At 35.9% G+C, this 14,304-nt stretch overlaps 1 protein-coding gene across 1 annotated transcript in view; it reads right to left on the bottom strand.

The window, feature by feature from the left end:
* The window catches only part of dock3 (dedicator of cytokinesis 3), a 234,618-nt gene that overhangs the window by 27,343 nt on the left and 192,971 nt on the right, over positions 1–14,304 (bottom strand). Inside the window, 12 exon segments of the mRNA XM_051094211.1 lie at positions 44–190; positions 285–412; positions 534–726; positions 2,977–3,147; positions 3,970–4,051; positions 4,344–4,444; positions 6,176–6,259; positions 6,353–6,450; positions 6,556–6,727; positions 7,294–7,400; positions 7,775–7,937; positions 8,371–8,495. Coding sequence (XP_050950168.1) covers positions 44–190; positions 285–412; positions 534–726; positions 2,977–3,147; positions 3,970–4,051; positions 4,344–4,444; positions 6,176–6,259; positions 6,353–6,450; positions 6,556–6,727; positions 7,294–7,400; positions 7,775–7,937; positions 8,371–8,495 — 1,571 coding nt within the window.

A 14,304-nucleotide genomic window follows, 5' to 3' on the forward strand; every position in this document is an offset into this window, starting at 1 on the left:
AGGGAAGGAAAGAAGTAGAATATCAGATTTGTTAGTTACTAACAGTGATCTCAGCCGTGCACTGTGGACAGCGCTGCCCTCTTACCGCCTCCTGAGACTGAGATTTACTCATGATGGCCAACAGCGTCTGCAACAACACATCCAACAAACTCTCCACCATCATCTCTACCTCCTCCTGCACAGAGCTCTCCTGCAGAGAGGAAACAAGGAACATTAGCTCCCAAACCAAAGTCATCAATGGGATGTTCAAAGGTTTGATGACATGCACATTGACTAAAGTGTACCAGTGAGCTGCTCTTAATAATGGAGAAAATACTGCTCAGGATTCCTGAGCAGATCAGAAGCTCCTTCTGTTGACGCAGATGAAGATGAATGTGATGGAGAACAACAGGAAGGAGAATTCTTCTTGATTCTGTGGAAAGAGACAGAGGGAGGTTACAAAGCAATTTATGCTGTCATAAAACATGCAAAAAAAAGTTGTTGTACCTCTAAAAGGTACAATTTTGCAATGTGAAACATTCTTTAAGAAGCACCTGGGAAGGAGAAAAGCCTGCTGTCCACTGTCCGAGCAATGGACTGCAGCTTGACCACATCCATGGACTGACCAATGTGGACTGTGCTAGGCATGCTACCCAGAGTTCCCCTCACAAACTCTGCCACTTCCTGTACTGTGAACATCTGGAGGAGCTCATCGAAAATTGCCGGGAAAGAGTTGAGTAGAGCAGCCTGAAAAGATTTGAAGAGATCAGAGAAAGAAAGGTTTACATTTGCAATTTGGTCAATGTTGGTGTTTCCCTTTAGACTAAACAAGATGTGAAGGGCATGTTGGCCAAAGTTGGGATAAACTTCACCCATATAGCAAGAGATAAAGTAACACTGAGGCTTAATCAGCACCTCATGGTTACTTGGTAGATGAGAGCAAGACAAGCTCTAAGATCAGAGATCATCTCCTGGAGACCCACTGTCCTACAGAGTTTAGCCGAACTCTAATCAAACACACCTGAACCAACTAAGCAAGATCTTTGGGTCACTTGACAATCACAGGCAGGTGGGTTAGAGTAGGGTGGAACTAAACTTTGCAGGACAGTGCATCTCCATAAGCAGGGTTGAAGACTTCTTACATAGTCACTGTCCCAGTCAAAAACCTTGACCTTGTCTACTGCTTTATTCAAAGGTCCATTACATCTCTTGCTTCTGAGGACTTCTCTTCCCCACTTTGCTCAACAGCCCAATGATACGATCCATTGCAGGCAAGGTGATCTCTGGTTCCCGGTTCAACGCCTTGAGAAGGTGAAAAATGGGGTGTTTGGAAGGACTCGACTTTGTGCAGGAGAAGATCTGGTGTCAAACACAGCAATCAAAACCAAGAAACACACCAAAGAACCCAGTGGAAGATGCACTGGAAGCATTTGTTGGTGTTGGTCAGGTTGTTTGGGTTGTTGGTTCATGTTGGGGTCTGGTGCTCTGGAAGGGTACTGAGTGGTTGCATGTGACGGTAGATGTTTTGGCTTTGGCATTGGGGTGGGTTGTGAGGGAGTCTCTGTTCCATTACTGTGGGGCAATTCAACAAGCTGCATCTACTTACAGACAGCGGAGAGGGCCTTGGGGCACTGCAGCTCAATGGCTGCAAGCAGTTGCCCTGGTTGGTAGTAGCTTGTCCTGTAGTTGGCTGGGGACCCTAGGGGGCACAGTGAGGTTGGGCAGGATTGGGTCAAGATATGGGGCAGGAATGGGAAAATTCCACAAAGGTACAATGTGGGACAATTCAGGAAATATATTAAGTCAGCAAAAAACAAAGAAGACTATATCTACATCAAACTATTGGTGCTGTGGGTAGGATGGACTATACTGTGTCCAGACATAGATTAATCAAAGTATGGTCGCATGTTTTTTTTCCAAGGGTCCTGGTGGATCCAGTATTAAATGCCGGAGGCATGAATGATAAATGCGGTGGTGACTGAAGAACTCATGTGGAAGAAGCTTTGTAAAGGAGATCAAACATAACCTAATGAAGATATACTTTGAACATAATGCAGAAATTCCAAATTTTAGAAATGAATAGAGAGAGAAATGTCACATTTTCCTGTACAAACATTACCTATAACCAATCGAATACGACTTATGAAATAGATCATTCTACAAACCCCAACCTTTTACATATAAACTGTCTCACATTGTTTGTGCTAAGGAACTGATGATACCTTACAAGCCTTACTGAGGGGAACTATTACCAGCTGAACATTAAAACATATCAAGGGATCAGAATATCATAGTAACTTGTGGGAGAGGAGAGCTTGTTTGACTCAGAACACTTCAGAAACCAATGCCCACCCACAACAGCGACAAGTACAATTCACACCATCTTCAGACAATGTAAAAATCTAGTGATTAATGATACTACAGCATCTCAAGTCTCTTTCATCTTAAGTCCTCTTCAGATCTGACACCTTTAGAACATTTCACATCTACTTCACTAAGAAAACAATCTGAAGTGAGCAGATATATTTACTTAAACATACTCCTTCAGGAAAAACCTTGTTTTGTCGATCGCAACTCACTCTAGATGAGAAATTAGTTCACAGGATTCTTCTTCAGATGTGGCTGTCTAAACAGCTTAGATGTACAACTTCTTTAGAGCAGAGATAGACAGATACATCAATCTCATAGAAGACTAAACAAACCTGGACCTCAAGGAAACAGTTTTGATCTTGGGTCAACAATGGTAGATTTGGATATCAGCAACTTGTTACAACTGAACCTGCAGAGTTTAGCTGCAACCCCAATCAGACACACCTGAACCAGTTAATCAAGCAGCTACTAGGCAAAGTAGAAACTTCTCAGCAGGTGCGTTGAGGCAAGCTGGAGCTAAACTCTGCAGGACACTGTCCCTCCAGGACTGAGTTTGGGCACCCCTGCTTTAGGTAGTATCTCTTCACTAAACATGAAATGTGGACAGTTCTTGAGGTTATATCTGACCTGGGTGAAAATGAGTGTTTCAGAGCTGCGGCTGTCCAGACTGAGCACGAAACGGATGGATTGGAAAAGCTCCTGGATGCTGGCCCGAAATTGGTCCTCCTCCATTCCACAGGTAGCCCGGGAGTAGAGGATCCGTGACTGGACGATGAATTTAAACAGGTACTCTAGAGCCTGGAGGTAGATTTACAGTTAACATGTGCACCCTGAAAATATCTCCAAGATATATTTATGCTATAAAATGTATTTAAAACACCCCAAGTACAATCAATAAAGACAATCCCTTTGCTTGGACCTTGAAGACAAATGGAAAAAAGGTTCAAAATTTTAAAGCATTTTTCACTTTTTATCACTATGGGAAATTTGTACTTAACTCAGATGCTAATGAAACAAAACACTTCCCATTTCCACAAAACACTTTTTTTTTTCTTCATACAGTTTCATTAGTACTGAGAAGTTTTTGATTCAAAGCATTTAGTACTAAATATTATAATGATTAAACGAATCATTTTGCACAGTTTGCATCAAAGTCTCCAGTTTCTTTCATAAGCCAATTTTAAAAGCTACGATAAAAGGTTTTACTTCTAAATACACAAGTACAATTAAAAGTAGAAACTTTTCTTATTTTCACTCAAGTATGTGTTTGGCTTAGATACTTTTGAAAATTGACGCAGCACCCACACTTTAAGTGAATTATAATTTCTCTGTACTTTTACAGAGCTTGACATTTTAATATGAGGGTACTGTCAGCACCAAAATGAATCACCAATCAAACCAGCAATGGCAATACATCTCGACAAAAACCATTTGCTTGAGCTAGTTCTTTGTAAAGGTCCTTTGAGGACTGTAACTTATGTAAATATTTGTTCTAGTTGCTATTAAAGCTGAATCACTGTTTATTTGACAGCGGCCGCCATATGCTTTTTATGACAATTTTCTCTTGACTTCTGTTTCTGTGGTTATACAGCACACTTAATAACATCAAGGTGATCTTACCCTCATGGCTTCCTGGATGTGATCCTGTCGAACAACTTCTGCTGATCGGTCCATATACCACTTCAGACAGCGAATCAACTCTCTGAATTTGAAATTGAACATCTAGTTATACCATATTCAGATAATGTATTTAACATATGTCTTCCTTTACTAAGATTAGTTTTCTTGCTCAAACTGTACATTGAAAAAAATTGCTAGTAAATTTTACAAAGATTAATTACAAAGAAGCAGCAAGTAACACATTGAATTAAAGGTGACATTCTGAAGCACAAAAACTGAAATTGTACTTCCTCGTAAAGGGTACTCTAGTAATCTTTGTTTTATTTACAACTTCTAAAAATCATATCTTACAGTTTAAAAATAGATGGACTTACTTATAGGCCAGTGCTCCAGCAAAATGCTTCTGTATGTAGGTGTCCATCACAGGCCGGAAGTGATAAAACTTACTGTCCCGGAGCAGATTGATGATGAACACCTGGACAGAGATTTAAAGCAGTGGTCAGGAGGTTTCTGATCAGGCCCAAAGATGTTGAATGTTGAATGAATGCTGATGTTGAAAATATCAGTAGATACTTTAGTACATCAGGTTAAAGGAGTAGTTCACCCAGAAATAATAATTATAATGAAAATATAGCTGTATACCTATATATAGTTTTTTTTTTAACATTTATGGCTGTTATAGTGCCAACTGTGGTCCGATCTTCTTAAAACTTTGCATGCTTGTTTAGAATCACCTGTCTCATGTGCTCACCAGGTTAGGGTTAGGGTTAGGGTTAGGATTAGGGTTAGTTTTGTGAAGTTTTGAGGTTTTCTTTAGGCTGTATAGGATTTTGGGAAAATTTAGACAGGTCACTTTAATAAACTACCCCATTATAGCCTTACAAAGGGTAAATCTCAACATTTTTTTGATAATTATTGACCGAGAGTTCAGAGAATTGTACTGCAGTATCTTTTTTTCTTTGACATCTCAATCATTTAATAAATGTTTTAGAGACAAAGTTGTTTGGAATGAGGTGTTCTATCACATGATACAAATATAGCACGTATGTTGTATATTGTATATTGTTGTATATTGCACCCAAAAAAATGCAATATCGCCCCGTCCCCAGTGGATGATTTATTTCAAATTTCTCTTAGACTTTTGCGGCCGTGAGTCGAACAGGCTCACCAAATTTTGTTCCGATCAGCCTCCGTTAACCTTGTCTAACAGGTGCTCAAACTTTGTCGGCCAATGGCAGCCATGTTTTTTGATTCTGAAAATTGGTTCTGATCAGGCAAAAAATCTAAGACTTGTTTGCAAAAGTAGTTTTTTCCAAAAAAATTTGCCAGGCTCACAAACGAATCCAATGAATTCCAATGACACTTGAGCCTGCGACTTATGGTTTGGGAGTTACGAGTGATTTTGTACTTTCGTTCGCTGTAGCGCCCTCGCCAGGCTGATTGGGGAAAGCCTTGGTCACGTTGTAGTTTCAAGTCTCTACGACTTACGGTAACAATTACAATAGGGTTTCAGGGCTACACGCTTGAACCCCTTAAAATCCGCTGAAATGAAGACGTAGATGAGTTCGTTTCTTCACGGGAACAGATTTGGAGAAATTTAGCGTCGGCACCCCATTCACTGCAGAGGACTGACTGGTGAGCAAGTGATGTAATGCTAAACTTCTCCAAATCTATGAAGAAACAAACTCTCGGACTGCCTAAGGATGAGTAAATTTTCAGCAAATTAAATTTTTGGGTGAACTATTCCTTTGAACTAAATGAAAATGAGACAATAAGGCTTTACTGGAAAATGAATGCCAATGCAGGAAGAATGCATCTGCATAGGTTCCCCACTCTCCACACAGAAACATGACAGATGTATTCAGGCCAAGAGAGGCTAGAACGTCTTGACTCTTTTCACAGGAGTACAAGAAGCTAAAGGCTCTCTGGAGACACCGCTATCAAGCAGCTGTGAACGGCTAATAATGCCTGGATCCACGCCAGCTGAAATCCTCCATTTTTCAAAACAGACATACACACACACACAGCATGGGCACTCATGAAAGAGATGAATCGCACACATTTAAGGGTGTTCACACAGGCAAACACACAGTACGTGTGGGTCTAAGTCTTTTGATGAATGGAAATCGGACACGTTATTACAGCGGTGAATTATTAACGTTAGTTAAGCTATGTCCTAGAAATGTCATTTATTAAAGTTTCTAACCAGTGACTGAAACACCAGGGGTCCGTATTTGTCTGTGTTGTCATCCAGAATGGAGAACAGCGTGTCGAGGATGTCTTGAAGAAACTGGAGAACAAAAGAGAAAATGGATGTAAATAACATTTAAGCAGATATTAAAATTAGTTATTTTTAAAGACAAAAACAAGCCAGAGCTCTCACTTTGACTATTTCTTCCCCACAGACGTGCCGCAATCGCCCCAAAATGTCCATTACACGGTCTGGATGTGCTTTCCACTTCAACAAAGCTAGCAGATCGACTTCACAACACAAAAACAATAAGAAAGTGTTATTACTCTGAGATGTAGAAGCAACAGCTGATGCATGGAGGGGAAAATGAATATTGCGCAGTGTTAGTGAGCTACCATTCTGTGTTAGTTTGGTGGAAGAGAGCTGAGTTGATATCCAGAGGGTTTCCTTAGTGCTGCGCTGGAATATGAGGCTGGAAGGGATGTTCGGGCAGCCGTTGAAGTCGTCTTTACAGCAGGGCAGACCCAGGTACAGCGCATGGTTACTGAAGGTTGTGTTTTCATCACACTGATCCACAAACAGAAGAGAGTTTTACAAGTTAACCAGGATTATTATTGGTTAAACTAAAAAAAAACAGTCATGGTCTTCATAGTTAAACCATGGTAACCAGAAATTACATACAGTTTTGCTACACTAACCATAGTTTAACCATGGTATTTGTAGTAAAACTGTGGTTATGCAAATGGTAATCTGGCAAATAATACTACACTTTTACTAGAATAAAACCATTGTTCATTTTTCGTAAGGGTTGTTATTTGAAATAACACAAATGTTATCTGAAATGAACATTAAGTATTCTAATAATAATAATAACAATAATAATAATAATAATAATTTAACTAAAATAACTAAAACTAAACTCAAATAAATAAATGCAATGAAAACTCAAAATGTAAAACTCAAAAGTTTTTTTTTTTTCAGTTTTATTCAATTTGTATATTTGTATTAAATTATTTTAATTTGACGTGTAACTACATGTTTTCTCCTACTGTATGGTATATCAAGTATGGAATATCTAATTTATGGTAAAAACAATTTATGATGTGCTTAACATAAAATTCTGTCTGTCTCACCTTGTAGACGTAAAGCTCATGGCTCTCATCTGACAATGTAGTGCCGTCTTCCCTCATGAGCGGAGTGAATGCAAAGCCAAAAAGCTTCTTTTCTCCTTTGTCCTTTGCTGTAATAAACAGAGAGAAAGAGAAAGAGAAAAAGAAAGAGAAAGAGAAAGGAAAGGAAATGTTAAATGTAAAAATTCATTAAAATGTTAGTAGGTCAAAGAACAAAAAGCCTGATTATTTGAATATATTAAGTGCTGAATTCAGTATTTAGCCCAACAGATCGGGCCAACTGACTAACAAAATATTCTCATCTATAATTTTGTAAAGAAATTCATATTTAGGCACAATTTATATTCATATTAGCTGATTCATTTCAGTAATTTAAGCATAGGCCTTTAGATCAAACTGTCAAGCAAAATCAATTTAGTAAACTCAGCAATTCTATAATTGTAATATTCAGCAAATTTATACCGGCAGTGTACAAAGTCCTTACTTGAACAGTGTCTGAACTCAAAGCGCAGATGGGACCCACGGAAGCGGTCGATGGGGATCGGCAGTTTGACGACCTCACTCCAGCGCGGACTGTTGTTGTGGTAGAGGACGAAAGAGCGGTACTCGCTGATGTTGTGTTCTCCTGAGCCCAGACTAATGCACTCCTGATAAAAGATAGAAGAAATGGAAACTGTTTGCTTTTATGTGGCTTTATAGTGTGCATCAAAGTTTGCGACACCAACATTTATGATGGGCTTATGTAAAATACATCAGAAACTCATTTACTCCTCCAAACTGACTTCAATTTTGTCAGGACTAAATGATTCACCACATGAGCTACAGATCACTGATATGTTTTTCAAAGGGATAATTTATCCAAAAATGAGAATTCTGTCATTGTTTACTCCCTTGTGTCATTCCAAACCCCTCGTTTTTGCTTCTGTGGATTCTGTGTGATTTTTATTTTAATAACCGTGCAGCACAATTCCTTAAAATTTCTCCTTTTATACAAGGTTTGGAACAACATGAGGGTGAGTAAATGATGGCTGAATTTTCATATTTGGCAAACTATTCCTTAATTAAAGCAGTTTGACGTACTTTGAGGATCTCGCCATCAGCGTACAGCACATACATGGTGACCTCAATGTTCTTCTGAACGCTCTTGCCTCCTCTCTCAAAGTCTCCTCTTTCCAGCGTGAGGTAGAGGTCATTGCGTATGTCGCCTGAAGATAGAAAGAAAAACACATACATTGTTCAGTAATATGATTTGTTATTCATTTTTGCTTGGTAAAACTACACTTATTACACATTTGTTGACATTTTGTTACTTATATTTTCATTTGGGAAAATATTTGCAAGAAAAACTCAACACTGATGTGTTGCCAAATGGAGTTTAAAAAATTCAGGCATCCTAGCCACAAATCGGATGGCAAATTTTGAAGAAACAGCTGCACAAAAGTTTTTTAGAATATCATTGTTTGGTAACTTTTTTCTCTCTCTTTTTTGCTTCATGAAACTGCATCTGTCATAAAAATGCTGTGGGTTTTTCCCTTATATTGTCACTTTGGAAGGTTAATATGAGGAAAATAACATTTATGTGTCACTACGTGGGATTAAAAAAAGTTTAGGCATCTTAGACAAAAATGTGATTGTTACAAATGAATGTTACAAATACGCTGTCATTTTTGTTACTCATATTTTCATTTGGGAAAATTTTTGGAAGAAAAACTTAACACAGATGTGTCGCCACATTGAGTTTAAAAAAGTTCAGACACCCTAGATACAAATCTGATGACAAATTTTAAAGAAATAGCTGCACAAAGGTTTTTTAGAATATCATTGTTCTGTAACTTTTTTCTCTTTTTTTGTTTCATGAAACTGCATCTGTCACAAAAATGTTTTGGATTTTTCCCTTATATTTTCACTTTGGAGAGTTAATATGACCAAAACAAAATTTATGTGTCACCACATGGGATTAAAAAAGTTCAGGCATCATAGATAAAAATGTGATTGTTACAAATATGTTGTCATTTTGTTACTCATATTTTGATTTTGAAGAATTATTGCAAGGAAAATAAAACATTAATGTATTGCCACATGGAGTTTAAAAAAGTTCAGACATCCTAGAGACAAATGGGATGACAAATTTAAAAGAAACACCCGCACAAAGCTTTTTTAGAATATGATTTTTTGGTAACTTTTTTTCTCTTTTTTGCTGCTTCATGAAACTGAACCTGTCACACAAAATGTGGGGTTTTCCCTAATATTTCACTTTGGATGGTTAATATGAGGAAAACAACATTTATGTTGTTTCAGACAAATCTGATGACAAATTTTAAAGAAATTCACAAAAATGTGATTGTTACAAATATATTGTCATTTTGTTACTTATATTTTTGTTTTGAAGAATTATTGCAAGGAAAACTAAACATTGATGTATCACCACACTGAGTTTCTGCATTTCACGAAACTTCACCCATCACAAAAATGTTGTGGGTTTTTGCCTTATATATATTTACGTTCTAGAGTTAATATGAGGAAAACAACATTTATGTATTGCCACATGAGATTAAAAAAATTCAGACATCCTAGACAAAAATGTGATTGCTACAAATTAATGTTACAAATACACTGTCATTTTCTTACTCACACTTTCAATTTGTAGAATTATTACAAGAAAAACTCAACATACATGTGTCATCACATGGAGTTTCAAAAAATTCAGACATCCTACACAAAAATCTGATGACAAAGTTTAAAGAAATAGTAATTTTTTTTTTTCATTAGTAATTTTTGCATTAATTTTGTGCTGTTATTTTTGTCCTCCTTTTGTGACTGGTAAAACCACACCCATCACCAAAATATTGTGTTCAGACATCAGTTCAGACATCCTAAACACAAATCTGATGACAAATTTTAAAGAAACATCTGCACAAAGGTTTTTTTAGAATATCATTGTTCAACAACTTGACACAAAAATGTTGTGGATTTTCCCCTTATATTTTCACTTTGGAGGGTTAATATGAGGAAACATATTAACATTTGTGTGTCACCACACGGGATTAAAAAAGCTCAGGCATTCTAGACAAAAATATGATTGTTACCAATATGTTGTCATTTTGTTACTCATATTTTGATTTTAAAGAATTATTGCAAGAAAAATGAAGCATTCATGTATTGCCACATGGATTTTGGAAAAGTTCAGACATCCTAGACACAAATCTGATGACAAATTTTAAAGAAATAGTTAAGATGTTTTTTTTTTCATTAGTACTTTTTGTGTTAATATTGTGCTCTGTTATTTTTTCCCCTTTTTGTTCTTGGTAAAATCAAACCCATCACAAAAACATTGTGTTCAGACATCAGTTCAGACATCCTATAAACAAAACTGATGATAATTTTTTAAAGAAACAGACACTTTTACACACTTTTTTTCAGATTATCATTTCCATTTCTATAGCTCATTTATATTTAAATAATGTTGTCAATAATAAAGTTCCTGCCAAACTGTTTTACTTATTTGCAAAGCCAAACCTCAATCAACCTTGCCACTTAGCGAGTGTTAATTTTGCACCCTGACTACAGATACAAACACAAATATTGTGACTAACTCATAAAAGCTGGACTGATACAAAAATTGTAAACAAATATTTCAGCATGTTCCTATACCTTAGAGGTTTTTGTTCAAGCTTAAGAGAAAATGTAATCTTTGATGGCCTCGGCACACTTAATTTAGCTTCACTTTTAAACCATTTTACAGAGTGTAATAAAAGCTATTGCTACATAAAGGTCAAATCGTTTGTCCAGCTAAATTGCAGAAGCGAAGCTGCACCCACTGGCTGTAAGAAATATCATCAAACTTGTGTTCAACCTGTCTTTTACACTGTGAATACATATGCGACCTTGGTTTTCAGATGACTCTTTCATTATCAACCTCATTCAATCCATGACCCAGCAGCCCACATTCTCTCTGAGCCGAGCGGCAAGCATCTGAATCATAATACTCAAAATAAACACAGACTCTCTCTGGAATAGCGCTTAGCTTTTACCCGTCTACTCAGGGGAACAAAGTTTTAGCTGTTAGTGAAAGAAGTTGTGGGTTTAATTCTTCCAATTACAGCTGATGCAATAAAAGAGAATGCATGGCTCTACAGAGAGCTGCTAGAAAACATCCCTCCTGCTGACACCCACCCTGCAGACACTTATGAGTGCTGAGATGTATATTTCAGCATAGACCTTAAAGAAAAGCTTACATTTGCTCTGATGCCATCAGATATCTCTTGAATGTCTTGACTGGGGGTGGATATACTGAGGGAGAATGATATAAACCACCTTACGCAATAATACTCTCACTTTATTGTGTGTGTAATGGGCATCACAAAATAGTTTCCTTGACTTTCGCTCCCAAATTGAGAATGACTCATACATTTTGAGTAACAAAGAACAAAATTGACCACCTGAGGACCTTTGCAAACACTATGAATCTCCATTATATGTATAAACTAATATTACATAGTAGTACAGAATATAAGCAATAAAACGGTTCTAAATGTACCCTAACAAAAGTTAAAAACTAAAACTTACAAGAATACAAAACTACAGTTATAAAAACATTTAAAACTTTATATAATAATGTGCACTGAGAAATCATGCATAAAAAGGACCAAAAACTTGCATTAAGAATACAAACAAATTTGGTCATTTAAGATTTTATCCTGATCTTTAAATATATATTTCGATATAAAAATGTAAACTTAAATTCCACTTTTTTATTGTTGCTTGTTTGTTCTATTACACAGCATATATACACAGCATTTATAGATAACTTAAAAAAATTCAGTTACTGAAAATTAAAAAAAAAAAAAACTTTTTTCAGCTAGTTTCCAACATTCTTCAAATAATAAAATGACTAAAATCTAGAACAAACCAACCAAGTAAATACTTACCATATATAGATACTACATAAACTACTAAAAATGGCAAAACACAAAAAAATAAAATACAAATTATTTAAAAATAGTAATAAATAATAACTATATAAACATACTGTATGAACTACTAAAAATGGCAGCACACAATTAAAGTACTAAAACTGTAACTAAAATTAAAATTATTTAAAAATATGAATACATAAAAAACCATATATACATACTACATGAACTACTAAAAATGACAAAACACAAAATAAAATGACTAAAACTTTAACTAAAATTAAATTGTAAACAGAAAATAAAATAATCATATGACTAACTATAATAGTATTTCAATGATCTTAAAATAACTCTGCAAATTTTGTCAACTCTATATTTTTAAATGCAAGTGTCTGTGAATGTTTTACAAAATTGGCTTTTTTGTAGGATATTTAATTTCATTTTTTTTGTGGGATACTTTTATTGTGCTAAACTGAATTGCAAAGTACTGATGGGTATACTTTCAATACTAATGCTGTATTAAGAGAGATCTCCATAAAACACACACACACACACACACACACACACACACACATATATATATATATATATATATATATATATATATTCTTTTTTATATATTTTCTGGAGTCATTAGAAAATAAATGTTAAAGTGTGATTATGTTCTGTATTTTTTGTTAGTAAATGATTTTCATAACTCTAGAATTCATGGTGTTTAAAATGGATAAAATGATTTAACAACAATGTTAAATGGTCATATTTACCATTTACATATTTGAAAAATAAATAAAAAAAATAATTGATGATACTTAATATCAGATCGAAAACAAAGTAAGCTAACATGCAATGTCCCACAACACGAATCTACCAAGAAGCAAATCTAGATAAGAAAGCAAGTACAATCACAACTGCTTTTAGAAACAGTGGCTGAAACAGCAAAGCTTTATTTAGTAAAAGCCGAAATAAAGCTTTGTGTGTTTGTCTGTTTGGCTGACAGTATCCTACAGTTCCACAACCTGATAAAAATGCTATCTGGCAGCAGCAGACTGGCTCCCTGTGAGCGCTGGATTGCGTTCCTGTTTAGACGTTTTCTGTAATGGGTTAAGGCTACAGTGTTAGACCCTTCTCTCCACTGCTTCAGAGCTATTTCACTGAATAAAATCCAAATAAAGCTCTCTATTCAGGAACAAATTCCTTCCAAAAAGAAACAATCCTGATTCATTCCCAGCTGGAAAGAGGCAAAACAACCTGACAGTAGTAGCTAGCATATAAAGAAACAGAAGAAGATACTACGTTTTATGTATTTGCGTGTGCTCACATTATGTTTTATGTATATCAAGAGGTTGAGATCTCTAATATATTATCAAAATTTGATAAAATTAGATACTAGATTAAATTCCAGATTCAATATTCTACCCCTAATCGCACATACTCATCACGGAGACGTTTATTTGATGTCTTCATTTACATCTTGAAGACATATTTTTTAGAGTGTTCCAAGATAGCACACATACGTCTGCAAGATGTCTGTTAAAGATCTCTTGATCTGGAAAGCATCTGCTGTGTACAAACGTCTGACAGACATCTGTAAGATGTCAATTTTACATACATTCTAAATCATAAACATCTTAAAGACATCTAATAGACGTCTATTTGACATCTGATAGGAAACGTCCAATAGACGTATTGCAGATGAGTAAACTATGTAAAAAATATGTCTTGCAGATGTAAATGATGATGTCAAATAGACGTCTCCGAGATGTATGTGTGCTCTCAGGGTTTGCTCATCTGCAATATGTCTATTTCCTCTAATACATGTCTTTAAGATGTTTATGATTTAGAATGTATGTAAAACTGACATCTTACAGACGTCTGTGAGAGGTTTGTACACAGCAGATGCTTTCCAGATCAAGTGATCTTTAACAAACATCTTGCAGACTTAAGTGTGCTAACTGCCCTGATAGCACACATACATCACAGAGACGTCTACTTAACATCTGCATTTACATCTGGAAGATGTATTTTTTAGTGTTTACTCATCTGCAATATGTCTATAGGATGTTTCCTATCAGAAGTCAAATAGACGTCTATTGGATGTCTT

Source organism: Labeo rohita, chromosome 22, assembly GCF_022985175.1.
Source record: "Labeo rohita strain BAU-BD-2019 chromosome 22, IGBB_LRoh.1.0, whole genome shotgun sequence".
Classification (NCBI taxonomy): Eukaryota; Metazoa; Chordata; class Actinopteri; order Cypriniformes; family Cyprinidae; genus Labeo; species Labeo rohita.